The 21,182-nt window shown below is 34.5% G+C and overlaps 1 protein-coding gene across 3 annotated transcripts in view; it reads right to left on the reverse strand.

The window, feature by feature from the left end:
* Positions 1 to 613: 613 nt before the first annotated feature.
* FSTL5 (follistatin like 5) overlaps positions 614 to 21,182 on the reverse strand; it is a 708,623-nt gene continuing 688,054 nt past the window's right edge. For all 3 annotated transcript variants that reach the window (XM_059923874.1, XM_059923877.1, XM_059923875.1), the window contains one exon: positions 614 to 1,441. In XM_059923874.1, coding sequence (XP_059779857.1) covers positions 739 to 1,441 — 703 coding nt within the window. In that variant the 3' untranslated portion in view covers positions 614 to 738. The remainder of the gene's footprint in view (positions 1,442 to 21,182) is intronic.

A 21,182-nucleotide genomic window follows, 5' to 3' on the forward strand; every position in this document is an offset into this window, starting at 1 on the left:
TTGCCACATGTGTACAGCCTTAGGCCAACTTATGCTTTCAAACGACATTTCATTGAGGGTTAGACAAATGACTGAAGACTGGGTTTGTTGCAAGAGATATTCAACTTTTCTCTTTTAATGACAAGAAATTTATAGTGGTGTGGGCGGTCAGTATGCAGCTTTTAGCCTTTTAATGACAAGAAATTTATAGTGATGTGGGTGGTCAGTATGCAGCTTTTAGCCTTCCTTTTCTTCTTGTGACATTCCCTTCAAGGCACAAAAGATTATAAACAGTGGATGGGACAGAATATTTTGAATTAAGAATTTTAAGGTTCCATAACACCTTTTATTTCTGGTGTAAGCATACCAAAAGGACAGAGAAAAAAATAGATAAATCACCCTCAAAATGAAATGATGCTTAAAATCATTTCAAATTCCCTGCAGTTGAGTTATTTGTAAGTATTTAAATTCCTATTTTCTTGGCTTATAACATAACTATAGATCTGATTCTTGTAATTGATGCATAATAGCTTCTCAAATATTGTGTTAAATATTTCTAATCAATCAACCAATATTACTAATTATGTATGTCTTTGCCAAAAAAAAAAAAAAAAATCTATTTTATTTGGGCCACCCAAGTAACTTATGTTTGCCTAGGATACAAACTTGAAAAGTTAAGCAATGTAAGTTGTAAATGTAAACCGTGGATTAAGTGCAGTGTACCGGAACTCTTCATTTAATAATTGTTTAATAGGGCTTCTAGGCATCTCCAACCCAGACGACTGTATTTCCTTGCTCAACTTCAGTGATCTCACAGTTTAACTTATTGAGTCGTCCATCTAGTATAAAGAGAGAGTCCTTGGAAGGGGTCATCAGGTATTGACCAAACAAGCCACTGTCTTGGATTTGCCTGTTCTTCCGGTTCCAAGGCCATTCCTCTGCCTTGAGTGGTTCCTTAAGACTCTTTATCATCTTAACCTTCCCAGAGGCGAGCTCCACAAAGAGCACATCAGTCTGTGTGCTTGAACTACCGTAGATGTTGTACTGATGGGCTTCCGTAAAGGATGGCTGAAAGGCCAGGTCAGATATGTGCAGGTTTGTGTGAATATCAAAAGCCTCCTGTATTTCTCCTCTGATGGTGATGTACTGGACCCTCACAAGACCTTTCACGTCACTGATGCTGACAAGATAGTGTCCATCTGGAGAGACATACGGAGTGCCTGTCACATCACTGTTGAACCCAATGACCGAGTCAGTTACACTGTCCACCAAGAGCTGCGGGGGAACCTCCCCAGTGCTGTTGGGTTTACAGCCAATAAAATAATATCCTCCCAAGTGTGTATACGCCAGCGACTGAGGGACACACTTATAGTCCTTCAAGTTAATGGTCTTGACGTATGACATGGTTTCAAGATCAATCTTTTGTAGTACAGCTTCATCTTTATGAAGAATAAATCCAAACCTGCAAAGATGAAAACCAAAGTTAGACAGGAAACTCCGGGGTGCTTACCAGAAGAAAATGCACCGTGGGCAGGTGGAAAGGGCCATCACAGCCCAGGCATTAATTGTCAGGCTATGCAGCAACTGGTGGCCCAATTGTGTTAGAATTAAGTTTAAATCTTGCTGCCCTCCTCCTTCCTCTAGGTCATCCTTTCATTACAGCCAAACAGTTATAGCTCATGCTGTAGAAAGCAAAATAATTAAAAGTGATGTATCTAGTTAATTGGAACAATACATTTTATTTTTACTCTAGAGGGTCAAAAAGTAAACATTATTTTGCACGTCTCTAAACCTACTGATATTGAATCAACTTTGTTAACTGCAAGAAAGCCAGCAAGAATAAAAGTCTTGAATATATATCGCTTTCACTCACTTCATTTACTTCTTATATTGTTTATGACCTTCAAATAAATCTGACAATCATCACTATTTAGATAATTATCCATATTTTTCTCATTTTAAGCTGCCTCTCTACCCTAATAGATGTAGATTTTTTTCAGGAGGGGTATAAAACTATTAGCCTTCTATTTATTACATTTTAGGATCATCTTGATTAACTATCTTTATCCTTTTAACATTTATTTTATTATAAATTTCAAATACAAGTTAAAATTTTCATCCTTGCCAAGCAAATACTATTATAATTTGTAATGATATACCTGCACTGTATCAGTTATTTTATATTGAACACTGATGAACTTTGGAGATTTATGGCATTTTTCTATTAAATTCAATTAAAAAAATAAATATATATATATATATATTTTTTAAAACATTTTTATTGAAGTATAATTGCCTTACAATGGTGTGTTAGCTTCTGCTTTATAACAAAGTGAATCAGTTATACATATACAATATGTTCCCATATCTCTTCCCTCTTGCATCTCCCTCCCTCCCACACTCCCCATCCCACCCCTCTAGGTGGTCACAAAGCACCGAGCTGATCTCCCTGTGCTATGCGGCTGCTTCCCACTAGCTATCTATTTTACATTTGGTAGTGTATATATGTCCATGACACTCTCTTACCCTGTCACATCTCACCCCACCCCCTCCCCATATCCTCAAGTCCATTCTCTAGTAGGTCTGTGTCTTTATTCCCGTTTTGCCACTAGGTTCTTCATGGCCTTTTTTTTTTTTTTTTCCCTTAGATTCCGTATATATGTGTTAGCATACTGTATTTGTTTTTCTCTTTCTGACTTACTTCACTCTGTATGACAGACTCTAACTCCATCCACCTCATTACAAATACCTCCATTTCATTTCTTTTTATGGCTGAGTAATATTCCATTGTATATATGTGCCACATCTTCTTTATCCATTCATCTGTCGATGGACATTTAGGTTGTTTCCATGTCCTGGCTATTGTAAATAGAGCTGCAATGAACATTTTGGTACATGACTCTTTTTGAACTATGGTTTTCTCAGGGTATATGCCCAGTAGTGGGATTGCTGGGTCATATGGTAGTTCTATTTGTAGTTTTTTAAGGAACCTCCATACTGTTCTCCATAGTGGCTGTATCAATTCATATTCCCACCAACAGTGCAAGAGTGTTCCCTTTCCTCCACACCCTCTCCAGCATTTATTGTTTCTAGATTTAAAAAAATAAATATATTTTAAAATATGTTTTTGTGACCTCTTTGATTACTTCAGTGCTTTTTGTCCTGAATGTTAGCTGTAAATTATCAAAATTCCCTGTGACAAGGGTAAATATATTTTGTGGGGTTTTTTCTTTGGTTTTTTACGGGATATAAACACATTTTGAAACCCTGACCTATAACATCAGTGGCTTCCTAGCAAAAATAAGAATAAGTAGGTTAAATAAGATAAAATGAGATAGAAACTACTATACACAATTATATCCAAAATGCATATTGGACAACAGAATTGTAAAGGACTTTTATTTTGTTTTCGTTAATAATATTGATTAAAACACCTCTTAATATTTCCAAAAATTCCTTAAAAATAAAGATCAGAAAAGTATTGTTATGTTACATTGACTGTACTCCTAAATGAAAAAAATTAAGATGAGTTTACTGTATTAAAACAAAGCAAAACAAAACAATCTCTAAAGATATCCATTTTTATTATTGTCACCTGTGCAATTCATTTTCAGTATACTAATTCTTAAACAAAGTTTAATTTTTGTAAAAAAAATTACCGTTTCCACACATAATACAGTAATATGGTGCATTCGTGTAATAATCCATAAAATTTTAAATATAATCACATGGCAAGCTCAAAATATAAATAAACACAGACCTTTAATATCGTAGAAAAAATAAGATGAATGTTTTCAAAGAATCAGTCTTGTATTATGGAAGGCATGAAGTACATAAGCACAAATATTTTACTAAAATAGACATAAGACTGCAACTGCTTCTATGTTATTGTATTACATAGACTTAGGAAACTATATTATAACTTTAGATATATTAGAACATTTGTGAAGAGACTGCTGTCACTGGAGAAAGTACAAATTCTTCTATACAAAAGAAAAGCTACCATACCATGTATATCTACTCCTTTAAAAAGATATCTTAAATATTTACTGAACAACCACTAAATCCAAAGAATTGGGAATATATTGGAGGTGCCCATAACTCGCCCTGCTTCCAATGAGTCTAGAAATTTTGAGTGAATTGAAAAACTGTTAGTGATTAATGCTTAATTATATTCTGCAATACTACTACTTAGTAACTATTACTTTATATATATATATATATATTTGAAATGGAATAAAGTAATCATTTTGAAAGTAATATTTCTATTGTATTTCAGAATGACATGCACCATTTCTGGTTGACTTACTGGATCTTTATTTTTTCTTGTGTCCCTAATAACTGTGCTTGTGTCCTTTCAGTAAACAAAGCTCATACTATACCTATTCAGGATACAATTTCAGTCCTGATTACAATGGTATGAAGAGACCTCTATATTGTTAACAATCACTTCTAAATGCTCCCATTAAAATATGAATACCTGGGGGCTTCCCTGGTGGCGCAGTGGTTGAGAATCTGCCTGCCGATGCAGGGGACACGGGCTCCAGCCCTGGTCTGGGAGGATCCCACATGCCGCGGAGCAACTAGGCCCGTGAGCCACAACTGCTGAGCCTGTGCGTCTGGAGCCTGTGCTCCGCAACAAGAGAGGCCGCGATAGTGAGAGGCCCGCGCACCGCGATGAAGAGTGGCCCCCACTTGCCGCAACTGGAGAGAACCCTCGCACAGAAACGAAGACCCAACACAGCCATAAATATAAATAAATAAATAATAAAAAATAAAAAATAAGAAAAAAGAATGTCCTTAAAAAAAAAAAAATCACACACACACACACAAAAATATGAATACCTAGTGCAGGTTTTAAATACTACCTGAATGTTAAAGAATAAACAAACAAACAAACAAAAAAGCCCTCAAACTGAAAACTGAGTCTCATTATTTTTGTGTTATCGGCATCAAAAATATCATAAAATCCTAATTATCACTACCGACTCTCATACTTGTCTTAATAAATAATGAACTTGGGCTATTGGAAAGGGATGTACTTCCATTCATTGACCGTCATTAAGGACATGTAAGTGTGGAGGTGTATCATTGTGTCTGGTGTCATTTATGGAATTGTTAATTATGATGGAAGATACTGTCTTTTTTTTTTGTTATATATGGTGTAAGTGCTCAGAGGCAAAAGCAGTAATTTGCACATTTAATAAAAGCCATAAACCAGTCAAGTCTTGGCATTTCAATTCTCCTCTTAACCTGGTCTTCTGCTCCCTTTAGGCAATGGTATTTGAATGCTAAAGAGGAAGAAGGAGACAAGCTCTAACCACTCATGAACTAGTTTAACTCCGATGCTGAAGAATGCACTCAAGTTTCCTGTGATACAATCCAGCCTCTTTTGGAGGTAAATACAATTTTAAAAAATGGTTCCGTTAAAAATGCAAAAGCCCCATGTGGGGTGATAAAATTACATCCTTTTGTCATCCACACTGTATCCTTTAGGACTAGAGATCTAGCTATATAAGCAGATGCATTGAGATAGCCTTCAATTTTTCACTACTGATTTATTGGTAGGAAGTGGTGTCTCTAATTCAAAATTTCCCCCAGTACAGATTGATATTCTGAAGTCTCCCACTGTTCATTAGTCTGTGATTAATATTTACAAGGCTCTCAACTTTCATGCCTGCTTAGTATAATAAAATCCTGCATAGTACTAGGCCTAACATAGTTTGTCTAATGTTTGTCAGAATGTGTGTAGGAAGTTGCAGACTATGAGAAATGAGGGAGTTAAAACTTATTCTTGAAATGACTTCGTGTATTTGGGAAATAAAGTAACTAGGAATTGTAACCTCTTGGCATGGCATTGTGTGGATTTGTTGCCAGATTTGGTGAGGCGAGTGAGAGCCTTCTTTTCTTTACCAAATTATTTTCTTTTTCTGAGTGTTTAATCAATCTAGTTCATTATACATTTTATAAAAAGATTCAACTTTAATTACTGCTTTTATGCTTTAAAGTGAGGTCATGAGGTGATTCATATTCAGAGAACTTGTTGTTTGGATGAAGTAGGTGTTTTCAATCTGAGCTCATTTAGTTTCATGACCCAGTTTTTCAATATAATAGATATGTGACCTCATATAAAGTCCTTTACTCATATAAAGTGCTTGACTTCCATGAGTTTCAGTTTCCTCATCAGCAGGAAGAGGATAAAAGTACCTTGTTTTGAGAATGCGAATAAATGCGTGTTTATTACCAGTAAAATAGTATATTCTCAATAAATAGAGCTTGTCCATGCTTTATACGTTAAGTAGCATCATTTTCCCATTATGTATCAAATATAATATTTCCTATGGGACCACAGACTATTATAATCCATGGATGGAAAAACAAAAACAAATGATTAATTTTTTTGTATAGCCAGTATTCCCACAATGTTAAAAATAAGCATACGGTATTACCCAAATGTGATGAGATTTATCCATTTGTGAATTCAACAGCGGTCACTTTGATAATAGAAATTCACCTTTTTATTCTTTTTTTTTTTTTTTTTTTTAATTGAAGGCAAGCTTTTTTTTTTTTTTTAATTTATTTTATTTATTTATTTATGGCTGTGTTGGGTCCTCGTTTCTGTGCGAGGGCTTTCTCTAGTTGTGGCAAGTGGGGGCCACTCTTCATTGCGGCGCGCGGGCCTCTCACCACTGCGGCCTCACTTGTTGCGGAGCACAGGCTCCAGACGCGCAGGCTCAGTAATTGTGGCTCACGGGCCCAGCTGCTCTGCGGCATGTGGGATCTTCCCAGACCAGGGCTCAAACCCGTGTCCCCTGCATTGGCAGGCAGACTTTCAACCACTGCACCACCAGGGAAGCCCCACCTTTTTATTCTTGCTTTCACTTGTATCAACAGGATCTATGTCCAGTGCGCACCTTGCCCAGTCACCAAATTGCTCATGTTGTTAGGAACATGGGCAGCCGAGCTCACTCCATCATCTCTCAGAGATGCTGTTTCAGTTCCTAGGGAGGGTGTGGAGCAGGTTTCCATGGAGTACTGGGTGACTTTGAACTCCGCACAAACGATGGGATTTGGAATCGATACCTGTCTTACTCAAGGACTTTCAGTAAAAGTAACAGAAAATTTTGTGGCTGACTTTAGGACCTGGATCTCTAAGGACATGGAGAGTTGCAGTCAGAGTGTATGTCATGGCAATTCAGGAGCGTTGCAAGGGAAGTGACTTGGCAGAGAGGGGGAGAAGAACAGATACTTAGAGAGAAACATGACTGAAACATCATGAAGCCTAATAAAGATTAACTGTGCCATGACCTCCACATCCCACAAGACCAGGCTACAGTTCTTGCATTTGAGTAATGAATGACTTCCCCAAATCTTTCACTAGACAGCCCCCAAATAGAATCTCACAAAGCAGTTTTTAAGTCACTCACCCCACAGCATCTGTGATGATATTCTGCTCCTGTCCTGCTTTCAAATCCATGACCTGAGATGCTACTGAAGGAATCTCATAATTGTAATCAATGACCTGTATTAATTTGCCATGGTCAGTGCCAAGAGTCGTGATACCCCAAAGCTTAGAGTGAAAGATGCTCCAAAGATTTACAGAAAAACAATTATTTTATCTCCAGAATCATAATATAGGACTGCCTCTCCCCAGAGTCCTCACAGATCCCCACCTGGACAGTTCTCATTAAAGCTGACTTCTAATACTTAACAACTAAGGACCAGTCCCCATTCTACAAGCTAGGAAGTGTTTCTTTTTTTTTTTTTTTTTTTTAATTTTTATTGGAGTATAGTTGATTTACAGTGTTGTGTTAGTTTCAGGTGCACAACAAAGTGAATCAGTTATACATATACATATATATCCGCTCTTTTTTTTTTTTTGATTCTTTTCCCATATAGGCCATTACAGAGTATTGAGTAGAGTCCCCTGTGCTATACAGTGGGTCCTTACTAGTTTTTTAGTTTTTATATAGTAGTGTGTATATATTAATCCCAATCTCCCAGTTTATCCCTCCCCCTCTTTCCTCCCTGACCATAAGTTTACTTTTTACATCTGTGCCTCTATTTCTGTTTTGTAAATAAGTTCATTTGTACCCTTTTTTTAGATTCCACATATATCATATGATATTTGTCTTTCTGTGTCTGACTTACTTCACTCAGTATGACAATCTCTAGGTCCATGCATGTTTCTGCAAATGGCATTATGTTGTTCTTTTTTATGGCTGAGTAATATTCCATTGTATATATGTGCCACATCTTCTTTATCCATTCCTCTGTCGATGGGCATTTATGTTGCTTCCATGTCCTGGCTATTGTAAATAGTGCTGCAATGAACATTGGGGTGCGTGTATCTTTTTGAATCATGGTTTTCCCCCTGGGAAATATTTCTGTTGCTCCCTCTCCCTTCCTGTATGATCTCTTTCCTCAAACCCTGTCATCTGCACCTCCCCAGATTTTAAAACTAGTCTTTCCATGTATATCAATGGATGCAAATGGGAAGCAGTAAGTGGAGGTTGGGTGTATTTGAGTATTGGTTTTGCCAGACACTATGCCTTATTAGTAAAAAAAAAAAAAAAAAAAAAAAAAAATTGCTGCAATCCACATCTAAATAAAAGAATTTCCCCAAACTTTTCTGATGTCTCAATTGTAGAAAGCATATTCTTTGAAATAAAATCTCAGAACAAGAAAATTTGAACAGCCATAGGAATTTGTTGTATTGAGATTTTACTTGTGAAAAATCTAAATCCAAAACATAGGATCAAGTAAATAATTAGTACTTCATAAAAAGTGACGAGCAGGATTATTAATACTTTGTTTTCCTAATTGGATGATAAGTATCCTGTTTTTCCAACTGGAAGGTAAGAAATGCTTAACAGATAAGAAACTAAAATTACAATCTCCTCTCCTTGCAATTAATATATAAACCTCCACACACAATGTGCTGTTGAAATATCCTCCATTGTGTTACAGCTAACACAGAGTTTTCATGGGCACAAACCATAAAGCTGACATGAGCCATCATTCACTAGTTTATGAATTCCTTTATATTTAGCTATTTTCTATTATCCCAGACCGACCCTTGTAAGAAAAGATTGAATGCTGTTCCTACTCAAGTACCAGAGGATTTAGTTTTTATCTGAATTTCACATAAACAACTCACTAAAATACACCTGTTCCTAAAGAGTGGTCACATTCACATTCGAAAGAGGTGAATCACAGAAGTAAAATTGACACATTTAGTAAAGATTTATAACGAGAGCAAGGACGGTTTCTGAATTGGCCTAATGCTTAGATGTGTTTGAGAAATGATAATACTTTGACGTTTTCTGTTTTCAACACACAGGTTGAAAAGCTGAAATGAACACCAGGATGCCCTCCTTCCTGACTTTTATAAGTATATTGTGTGGATTCTGTATTAAAGATTTTATCTACATTACTTCTTCCCTACTTTCATTTTTCATTTTTTTTCTTAAAAAATGAAGCAGAATGTATTACTGATCACTAAATCCCCTATTGTCTTCCTTCTCTGGTATCTTATTTTTCAGTTGTGTAGGGAGTTTGATTCTTCTAGGAAAAACTGAGACATAAATATATAACTTAATTTTAGTATATTCAGGATGTCTAATCGCTTGACAGAATTAATATAGTGTCTAAAGTTCTATCACTTCTAGTGAGTAGCCAGGGCATACAGAAAAAAACAGATTTGTTAAGAATTCTGTGCACACCACATGGACTACAGACCGTATTTCAAATACCAAAGCCCTCCACTTTTTTTCTGAAGAGCTTAACAGCTTAGGGAAAAACATGACAACTGTGCATTAAGATGGCATTTTAAAAGATTGGTTGCTCTCCCTAACTTTTTTTGGAAAACAACATGAAAATCTGAAAATAGCAGCTTCCCTGACCTTACCTGTTCTTCTGAAGAGGATGTGCTTCATGTAAGAGCTGGTAAGTGGATCAGAGGTGACATAACAGAAGTGGAGTTAGTAATTAGAAGAGTGAGAAATAATTTGTGAGCACAGAGGTGGGAAGAGAAAAGGAAGATAAAACAAAGACATGAACAAATTAGAATCTTATTAATCAATCAAAAAATATTACCCAAGTGTCCACTGTATACCTGTAAGACAGAAAAGGAAGTGAAAAACAGGTTCCCTGAGGAATCAGGTTAGGTATGATTTGGGTTCTAGAGGCTATGTGATCACATTCAGTAATAATTCACAACCTACTGTGTGCAGTACACTTCATAAAACCTTAGGAAGGAAATGGAGAGGAAATAAATGGTTTCTATCCTTAAGGTAATTATGTCAAGTAGTGGTGTGCTTATCATTGTGTGCCTTGACTTGCAAAGAGTATTTGGGGAAACTCTTCAAAGAAAAGATGGGTTACAACTACTAATTTGCTACAGCTACTAACTTTTGTTATGTTAGGCTTTCAGTGGAAGAGAGAGCTCATTTCAGTCTGGATCCCAGAAGGAAAGGTGCAAATTCTAATTAGAATAAATCAAAGAGACTGTTTACAAAGCAATGTAAATTGACTACAAGTGATAGTGCAGTAATGTGTGGAGAGCAACAGTAAGCCTGTTGTCACTGCTGCGTCCTCAAAGGAAGGAGTTGGGTGGAGAGGTATGTCTTGTGAGGATCTGGGACTTTCCATTTTAAGAAGCATCTGGTTTCCTAGAAATCAGCAGACAAGGTGCTGGGGGTGGAGGGTGGGGATAATACACTCTGGTCCCACCTTCTGCATGCAATCTCCAGCCAGGCTTCTCATTGGCCAGACCCCTGGGACAGAGCAAGGTGGAGAAGGGTAAAGGTTTTGCAAAAGAGCAGCACAGGTTTCCTTGGCTGAGGAGTCTGAGAGTCTCAAGTCTAGTGCATGTATGGAGCTGCCTGGAGCGAGGATTGTAACATACACAGTTTTTCTAATTGAGATCATTTGACAATTGATAAGGAAAAAAATGTGTAACTTTGCAAGTTGGGCGAAGGAAAAATTCTTGATTTTTTTTTCCTGAAATGATTTCTTCTTTGCATAACATTTTCTTCTGGTAAAGTTGTAGAAAATGTCTCCAACATCCAGTTACTAGTAAAATATTTTTAATAACTCCTATGTACTGAATGTGTGTGACCCATATCCTTCACCTCCCTCCAAATTCACATGTTGAAGCCCTAATTCCCCATGTGATGGTATTTGGAGGAGACTTTGGGAAGAATTAGGTCATGAGGGAGGAGCCTCATGAATGAGATGAGCAGCCTTATAAGAAGAGACCTGAGACAGATAATCTCTCTCGCTGTCTCTGCCATGTGAGCACACAGCAAGAAGATGGCAGTCTGCAAACCAGGAAGAGGGTCCTCACCAGAACCTCGCTATGCTGACACCCTGGTCTCTGACTTCCCAGCCTCTAGAACTGTGACAAATACATTTCTGTTGTTTAAGCCACCCAGGCTCTGGTATTTTGTTAAAACAGCATGAACTGACTAAGACACACCTTGGTACCACAAGTAGGGATGCTGCTGTAAAGTGTGGAAGCAGCTTTGATGCTGAGTGATGGGTAGAGGCTGGGACAGTTTTGATGTACATGTGAGAAATAGCCAATATTGCCATGGAGGGAATGCTAAAGGCAAGCCTCATGAAGCCCCAGAAATAAAAAAGGAGAGAAAGCCTCTGTCTTCTTAAAGAATACACCAGAAATCATGAGCATAATGTGGAAATATGAATGGTAGAAGCCATTCTGATGAAGTCTCAGACGGTACTGAGGAAATATTATTGGAAACCAGAGGAAAGGTGACTTCTGTTATATGCAAAGAACTTGGTTAAGTTGCGTTAGTGTTCTAGTGTCTTATGGAAGATAGAACTTGGGAATGATGAAATTTTAGATGTTCAGCTGAGGAGATGTGTAAGCAAAGTGCTAAAGGAGTGGCTTGGTTCCTCCTCACTGTTTATAGTAAAAATATGAGAAGAGAGATGAATTGAAGAAGGAATCATTAAGCAAAAAGGAACCAGATCATAAAGATGTGGAGAGTTGTCTGTGTCCATAATACAAAAAATGAGAATGCATGTCCAGAAGAGAACATTAAGTGTGTGGAAGACTGACTATTTGATAAGGAGTTTAGTGTGGGTGGAACCACAGAACGAATCAGTCACCAGGAAGAACATGGCCAGTTTGAACTAAAGGAGATGGAGATGGGATGGAGTGAAGGGAGGTTGTATGACTTCTCGAATTTTACAGGATAAGACCATACAGCTATTCAGCTGTGGACATGCATTATTCTTCAAGGCAAAGGGTGAATGGCTCCAGAGGTGATTCAAGGATTATCAGGGCCACATCCTTGGACTGAAAAGACGTGAGACATCACCCAGAGCTTCAGGGGCAGGACCACCCAGAGCTCTGCAGAGCTGCAGGGGGCAGAACTGCCACTCCAGTGGGTCTGGAAGCCACAGCATCTAGCCAGAGAGTATATTCTTCAGACTTCAGAATCTCATGGAGTTTGCCATGCTGCATTTTAGGGTTGCTTGGGACTTATCATCACCACTCCCTTCTCTCTTTGTTCTCCCTTTTGGAATGAAGTGTCTGTTCTGTGCCTGTCCCACCACTGTATTTTAGAAGCACATAACTTGTTTGATTTCACAGGTTCACAACAAGATGGGAATTTTGTATCAGTATGAACCATACCTTGAGTCTCCACCAAATCTAATTTAGGTGATATTTAGATGAGACTCTGGACTTTACACTTTAAATGCTAGAATGAGTTCCGACTTTGGGGGCTATTGGTATGAATGAGTGAATTTTGCACTTGAGGAGGACATTAATTTTGAGGCGGTAGGAGTGGAATGCTATGACTGAATAGTGCCCCCCCCACCCCCAAATTCATATGTCAAAGCCCTAATCCCCAATGTGATGCTATTTGGAAGTCAAGCCTTTAGGAGGAAATTAGGTCATGGATAGAGCCCTTGTAAATGGGATTAGTGCCCTTATAAGAAGAGACACTTCTTAGAAAGGTGATCTCTCTCCCTGCCATGGGAGGACACAGCAAGAAGATGACAGTCTGCAAACCAAGAAGAGGGTCCTCACTAGAACCTGACCATGCTGATACCCTGTCCTCTGACTTCCCAGCCTCTAGAAGAGTGAGAAATAATTTTTTGTCATTTAAGCCACTTGTTCCATAGTGTTTTGTTAAATTAATGGAACTGATATAGAAATATGTAGTAAAAGTTACAAACATGATTAATACTAGTAGTTGTATTATTATTTTCCCATTATGTTTTACATTTTCTTCAGACAAGACTAAAGCTGCATGAATAATTATTGCTTAACAGGTTAAGGGATCATAACATATGTTCTGAAATTTATTTGGACTTAGTATTAAAAAAAATTATCCTGTGTGTGTGTTCTTGGGTATGTAAGAGTAAGGGAAAGAGGGAAAGGGGAGAGTTTTGTTTTGTTTTTGCATTTTTATTTACATAAATGATGATATGGCATATATCTCATGTTGTGTCTTAGTTTTCCTCTTTCAACACTACATTTGAAAGATATGTCCCCATAGCTGTCTGTAGTATATTTACTGCTTTAGAGTCATTCCCAGGAAACTGAAGTATGAGCCACCATATTTTACTTACTCCATATACTCAATGAGGTGGCTTCATGTGGCTTCACTCAACTGCTGGGTTGGTTGGTGGCTGAGCTCAGCAAGGAAACCTGGGATGGGTTTGCCTCCCTCTTTCAGTGTGGTTTTCTATCCTCAAGGATGCTACACAAGTCTTCCTCTCAAGGTGACTATGGCGTTCTAAGAAGGGAAGCTCAAATAGTCAACTCTCTGCTTGCCTCATGTTTGCTTAGGTCCCACTGACATTAAGAAATGACAGAGCCAAGCCTAGGGTCAACGTTTGAGGGGATTACCCAAAACCATTGATGCTGGGAGACTATTCACTGGAGACCATTATTATAACAATATACTATATACGGTAATGGTTCAAATGCTGTTGTTTTTCTTGACATAGCCATCTATTAGTACACAATTTATTGAATAATCCATCACTTCCCACTGATTTGGAATGCTGCTTGTTGGCCGACATGCATTTAGTCTATTCCTGAATGTTCTATTTACTTCATCAGCGTTTCTCTTCACATATAAGTTTTGCACTATTTTATTTATTGAGCTTATAAATATGTATAAATACCGAGGAAAATGAATCTTTCACAATTTTTACTCACAATTTATTGGCTACTTTTTTTATGTGTGGTGTTCCATAAACTTTGCAGTCAGTTTATCAAGTTAAAACATGATTAGTATTTTTATCTTACATTTTAGAATCAACTTATCTAATTTAAAAATGTTAATATTTTCAGGGGATTTATTCAATTTATACATTAACTAATTGAATTTTAACATTTTAAAAGGAATACTGTATGCATTTCTGTTTATTTGATTCATTTTTAATTGCTATATCATGAAAAAGTCATCTCTTCTTGAACGTATACATAGATATTTTACCTTTTCAGTTGTTAATGTTAATCAATTCTTTTTTCCATTACATCTCCTGATTGATTTTTGTTACTATATATAGAATTACTAATTTCTGAATATTACTCTTAGGTCCCTTAACATTCTAAATTATTTTATTTTTATAGTAGTTTCACATCTCATTTTTTAGTGTTACCTACATTTAATAATATCATTTGTAAAGATGGATAACTTTTTTTTACCTTCCCTTTACAATTTCTAATCCACTCAAGTCTTCATCTTTATCATTATAGTGACTAGTACACTCCTCTTATCTTTAAAATATAAATTTCATAATTGGTTTTGACCTAGTGGTGTTTCAACAGTACAGAAAACTATTGGTGGAATGGAATAAAGATTTCAGAAGCAGACTCATGTCATATGGGAAATTAAAAACATAATAAAGATACAGGATATATAGGGTTGAGTTAATCAGCTATTTAAAAAGAAAATATATGTATATCTCATTTCTGACACAAAATACTATCTAGATGGATGAATGTGTTTAAATTACAGATAAAATTATAATAATATTAAAAGATCAATATTAAAAGTTCAGTATAATAGCAGTATTATAATATTATTAAAAGCATAAAATATTTAAATATTGGAGATGAGGCCTTTTTAAGCAAGACCCCACATTTGATAAGTCGAAAAGTGAAGATTGATAAAGGTGACTTTATTTTAAAAATGAAAATGGTTAATGCAATCTATGAAATGAATAAAAATATAAGAGAAAAAGAATATCTTTATATAATGTATTACTAAAATTAGAAAAAGCAAAAAACTATTAAGAAAAAATTAGTAAACAAACAAAAGGCTATTCCTCACATGAAGGAGAGCATTAATGGTCTACAAACACAAAATGATTCAAAATTTCATAAATATTTAGTTGAATATAAATTAAAACCAAGAAGTGAGATATTTATTTCATCAATCTATTGGTGACAATAATAAAGGTGTTTAGATCCACCATTGGTAAAGATGTGATTAAATATGTTCCCTTGCACGATGTTGGTAGAAGCATAATTGTCTTAGGCTTTTTGGAGAACAATTTGGCATTATCTACCCAAACTAAAATATGACTCTGATTTAATGAAGCAATAATATCTCAGTATCTCCCCTTAATAAATGCTCATAAATGACTGCATAGTAGCAAGTATAAGGATATTCATTGCAGCACTGGTTGTAGTAAGGAAATTTAGAAATAATCTTAACTTCAGACAATAGAGGAATGCTTAAATAAACTATGAACCATCCACCAAATAAAATATCATGCTGCAGTTATAAAAATGGTAGTGCATTAGTAATGACACAGGCGAAACTCTTTATTTTTAAACTGTTTATTTTTAAACAAGCATATACCAGATTAAAAAGAATATTGTATTTTAATATACTTATATGTAATTGCTTCAGTAAATGAACTGAAAGATTACTCAACAATCTGTCTATTCTTCTGGAGAGAAAGTGCTATGGGTGCTTTTACTTATTACTATATCTACTTCCCCATGGTTTGAATATAGCATGTATGCATCAAAACACTTAAAGGAAATATGAAACTCATTATTTTCAACTAAATAAAATTAGAGCAGTGAGATGCCATTTTCATTTTACAAATTAGGAATACATAACCTTAAAAATGTTCAATGAAATTGGCACTTTCTTATATTGCTAGTATCAGTGTAAATTGCAGGTAGAAAATAATTAGTAATTAGCACTAAAGATCTTTCACATACTTATGCCCTCTTTAGTAGTAATTCAATTCCTAGTTGACTAACCTGAAGAAAAAACAATAGATATAGATAAAACTTTATTCACAAATACATTTATAAAAATTTTATATATAGTACTGAAAATTTGTAAAGTATTTGTAAGTATTTATGTAAATGATGATATAACCACTTTAGGCAATAGAATACACATGTTGAAAATATACTATAAAGCACTAATTTAGGATTAATGTTTATTCAATAAAGTTATATGAAAGGAGCACAATATTGTATGAATGGTTTAATTAAACAATTAAAAATAAAATAAGCAAAGCCCCTACTTGCACTGAAGATAGATATGCCCAAAGGTTAACTTTGGTCAAGCTTGGAGATTGGATTTAATTAATTTTTTGTTTTGTTTTGTTTTGAAGTTTGCAATCTTTCTCCAATGAGCATAATCTACTTTTGTAATAAGGGTTAATGAGTATATATAGTATTAATAGTAAGCATATACATAAGTATTGTATATGTATATATATAATATATGTATACTATTAATACATATAATAATACATATAATCATATGTATTAATAGTAAAACAATATAAAGGAACTCTATATTAAAGGCTCAGGTAGCTCTCATGATGATTACTGACCATCATTTTAATCTTGAAAATGCACTTACTAAGTGAGTAGATAAATGTACAGACTATGCTTGGTGTTTCAATAAAAAGATTCATGCACGTAAAGAGTCATCGTCTGAGAACTAAAGACATATTGAAAAAAATTCTTAAAATACCAGAATATGTTTGGATATCAAATTAAATAAAAAACATGTATAAATACAACGCATACTTGTACTGAATCAATAGAAGAGATGATGGAAAAATAAATTCATTGTACAAGTAGGAAGAATATAGTAACTGAATATTAGACAGAGGACCAACCGGAAATCTTGTGATTTGTAATATAAACAAAGTATTTGAGTAGTACAATGAAACTAAACCTTTTCCAGAAGAAAATGCTTGCACCTGTGGTTTCAGTAGACAGAGGGTACAGTAGAAAGTAATTTCATGTAAAAACTGGAAAAAGGAAAGCTTTCTCCTCTTGACATCATTTTACAATGTTAATCAGAGATTTTCAAAAATATTTCTTTAAACTATTCTCTCTATGAAAATCTGCTTTTAAATCCAACCTGGCATAACTAATTACTTTTTTACAACCTCTATATTCAAAATAGCATCTTTGATGATTGTCTTAACTGTCATTTCAATAACATTGGAAGGTTTTCCATTTTTAAGTCTGTTATAGGTAATTTGGTGACTAAACATCAGAATTTAAAATTTAATAAGATTTTATTGAAAATCTCTGAAAAGGCATATTTATTACAGATACTGAACTAAACACACATACTATGGAATTGAGGACAAACAAGTCTGAAGTAGTTGAATATGTGTAACTAGTTTTTCATTTCCACTTGAAAATGTAATGTTATCCACTTCAGTAACCTTTTGTTGGTTACTTATTTTATTGGCACGATGATGCCATAGAGAAACATCTTGTGAAATTTTACAAGGAAGAGAGTAGAAATAGAAAAACCAAGTGTGCCTCATACTTATGTTGTAAGTCTGTCCAAGTCTTATTGGTTTTATTTCTGTTTGCACAATGGTGATTATATTGGTTAATTCCCAGAATACTCTGAGAATAAATTAGTTCTAAAAACCTCTGTATTTTAAATCATGGAATTCCTATGAAGGTCAAAGGAAACATATACATAACTAAAATGTTTATAATAACAAACTAAAAAATAGTTGTATGCCCCTCCAATGGAATTTAGATGGCTGCTATCTTTTCGAATATTTAATTAATATTCATTAATTTAGAGTTCAATAATGACATTTTTCTTATTTTCTACATTGATTTAAAATTTTTTATAATTATTTGATTTGCTCTTAGTTTCAATCAGTTATAAAATTTTTCATATTTCTCTATAAACATCAGACATTTAACAGTAGATATAAAGCACAAAGGCACTGTTTTGGAAGAATCTTGGTATATCTAACATTTCTGATGGGAGTCTTATAGAAAGGGAAATACATGCACATGCACGCATGCAATTCAAAAACAACATAATTTATTTCAACAAAACCAAAAACATTTAACAAATTATTGGCAAAATGATTAATATATTTTAGAAGTATCTTAAACAAAAATTATTTTAAACAATAATATGAATTATCACTAATAATCTGAATTACTAGTGATATAAATTATTTGACTCTTAGACTGACTCCTCCATTGAAGGCTCTACATAGCTGAGATTTACTGTGCGACACTTAAAATACTAGGAACTGAACAATGCATTTTGGAAACAATATCACATCATGTTTTGTTGTTTTCTGAATTTGTTCCTAGTATCCATGGGTTATATAACTTCTTTTGCTTTGAGTGATAGATTTAGTAAGATTTTCTTTATTTTTTTCTGAGAGGAAAGGACTTAGACCTCTGGTTACATTCTCATCCTAGTTTTCTTCCTTATGTTGACTTTATGTACATGGCACACTCCCTGTGAGCCTGATCTGATATCTCTCTCATATCAGCCACCACCTCCTTTAGTGAATTGTAATGATGTTGATTCAAATCTCACTTATGCTATCTACTGTGCACAAAATCAGAAATCAAAACCATAATCTGTGCTCCCCAGGATTATTAATAATCCATGAATAAAAATAACAATTAAAATATTGAATCAATGTGACAATGGCTTTAAACATTTCAACATCATAAAATGGACTGTTGCTCTTAATTCTTCATGTAGAATTTCCTGGTTTTCAAAATTCTTGAGTACTAGGTTTTCTTACTATTTTCACAAGACTAACATGGAGTGTATTATTGTTTGAAAAACAAGAAGAAATTTGAAAACTTAACAAATTGAGCAAGTTTTTAAAAATTAAAAAAATGACTAATTATTGCAGAAGTTATGATCTAGTTTATCAATACTGCAATGTATCAGAAGTGGGCTATTTTCCTGTACTACCTTCCTGGTGTGTTCCCAGAAAATTTTGTTTTTATGCTACTAATGATCTATGTTTGAGAAGAGAATCCCTTTGATGTTCTTATCTCATCATGAGAAAAAATAATTCAGAATTTAAGGTATTATGTATACATATACTTTAGTAATAGAGATATGTATAATTTATATTTAAGCCAAAATATTTTTCATGGTCTATTTTTCATTTTTCATGGTTTTCTCTTCTCGCTCTCTTTCTCTCTTTCTTTCTTCTCCAGACATTTAGAAAATGATTGTCAAACCATAAAATGACTATAAGCTAAAGACACAGATATTTCAAAGATGGTATATAACAAAGAATACAAATTTCAGAAAATGTTTTGCAAAAGTCACTAAAAACAAAAACAAAAACCTGTTACCTACAGAAAGCAACAACAACAAACCATGAGGAGGGGAAGGAATCAGATTTCCAGTGTTTCCACATTATAATAATGAACAGGATGAGTTTAAACAAAACGTAATAAGACATATAAAGAAACATGAAATTATGGCCCATTCACAGGAGAAAAGAAAATTAACAGAAATGTAAGAGGCCTTGCTAGATAATGACTTTAATTCAACTGCCTTATTTTATGCAGTTCTAAGAAAAGCACAGGCAAACCACTAAAGGAAACCAGAGAATGACATGAACAAATATAGAATGTCGGTAAAGTGATAGAAATTATTAAAAAGAAACAAAACAAAAATTCTAGAGTTAAAATTACAATAATTGAAATTTAATATTCACTAGAGGGGTTCAATAGAAGATATGAGCCAGTCAAAGAAAGAATAAGCAAATTTGAAGAAAATTAAATGAAAGAAAGAAAAAAGAATTAAGAAAACTAATCAGAGCCAAAACACTATCAAGTGTGTCAACAAACCTGTTACAGGTGTCCCAGAATGAAAGGAAAGAGAGAAAGGGGGCTGGAAATGTATTTAAGGGAATAATGGCAAAACAAAAACAAAAACTTCTCAGATTTAATGAAAATCATGGGCTCTACGTATCCAAGAACCACAACAAACTCCAAGGACAAATACAGAGGTCCACATCAAGATATATTATAATCAAAATGTCAAAAGCCAAAACACAGAAAATCACAAGAGCATCATTAAGAGAAACAGCCCATCAAACAAAAGTGATCCTCTATAACATTATCAACAGACTTCTCATCAGAAATCATGAAGGCCAAAAGGCAATGGGATGACATATACAAAGTGCTGAAAGAAAATATCTGACAACCAAGATTCTATATCCCACAAAACTACCTTTCAAAAATTATGGCAAAATTAAGGAATTCTAAGATTTTAAATGTTGAGTGAGTTCATGCTACTAGAGCTGCCAAATAAGAAATTCTAAAATGCATCCTTCAGGCTGAAATGAAAGGAAACTGGACAGAATTTGGACAAAATCCCAGAAAAATGCAAACTCTCAAAACTTACATAGTTAGTATGAAGCAATATGAAGACATAAAAAGCACATGTAAAAGAATATACATAGGTAAATATAAAAGTCAGTATTATTGTATATTGGGTTTGTAACTCCTCTTTTTATTTCTAACATGTTTTAGAGAGTTAAAAGACAACTGTATAAACAATAATTATAAATATATGTTTATGGGAACACAATGTATATAGACATAACTCTTGAAAACAACAGTGTAAAGAAGGAGGGACAGAGTAGTATAGATTAAGAGTTTTGTATACTAATGAAGTTAAGGAAGTGTTAACTGGAACTGACTTGTCTTCAGATGTTAATTGTAATCCCCAGGACAACCACTAATAAAATAACTAAAAAGGATATGAAAAAGGAAATGAGTAGTATATCAAAATTCTTTACTACAAAAAACCAACACAAACAAAAATATTAATGGAAGAAATGAGGAACAAAAATGTTACAAAACATACAGAAAACAAGTAGAAAAATGGAAGTCTTTTATTAGTAATATATTT

The sequence above is a fragment of the Balaenoptera ricei genome, chromosome 5, assembly GCF_028023285.1.
Source record: "Balaenoptera ricei isolate mBalRic1 chromosome 5, mBalRic1.hap2, whole genome shotgun sequence".
NCBI classification, from domain to species: domain Eukaryota; kingdom Metazoa; phylum Chordata; class Mammalia; order Artiodactyla; family Balaenopteridae; genus Balaenoptera; species Balaenoptera ricei.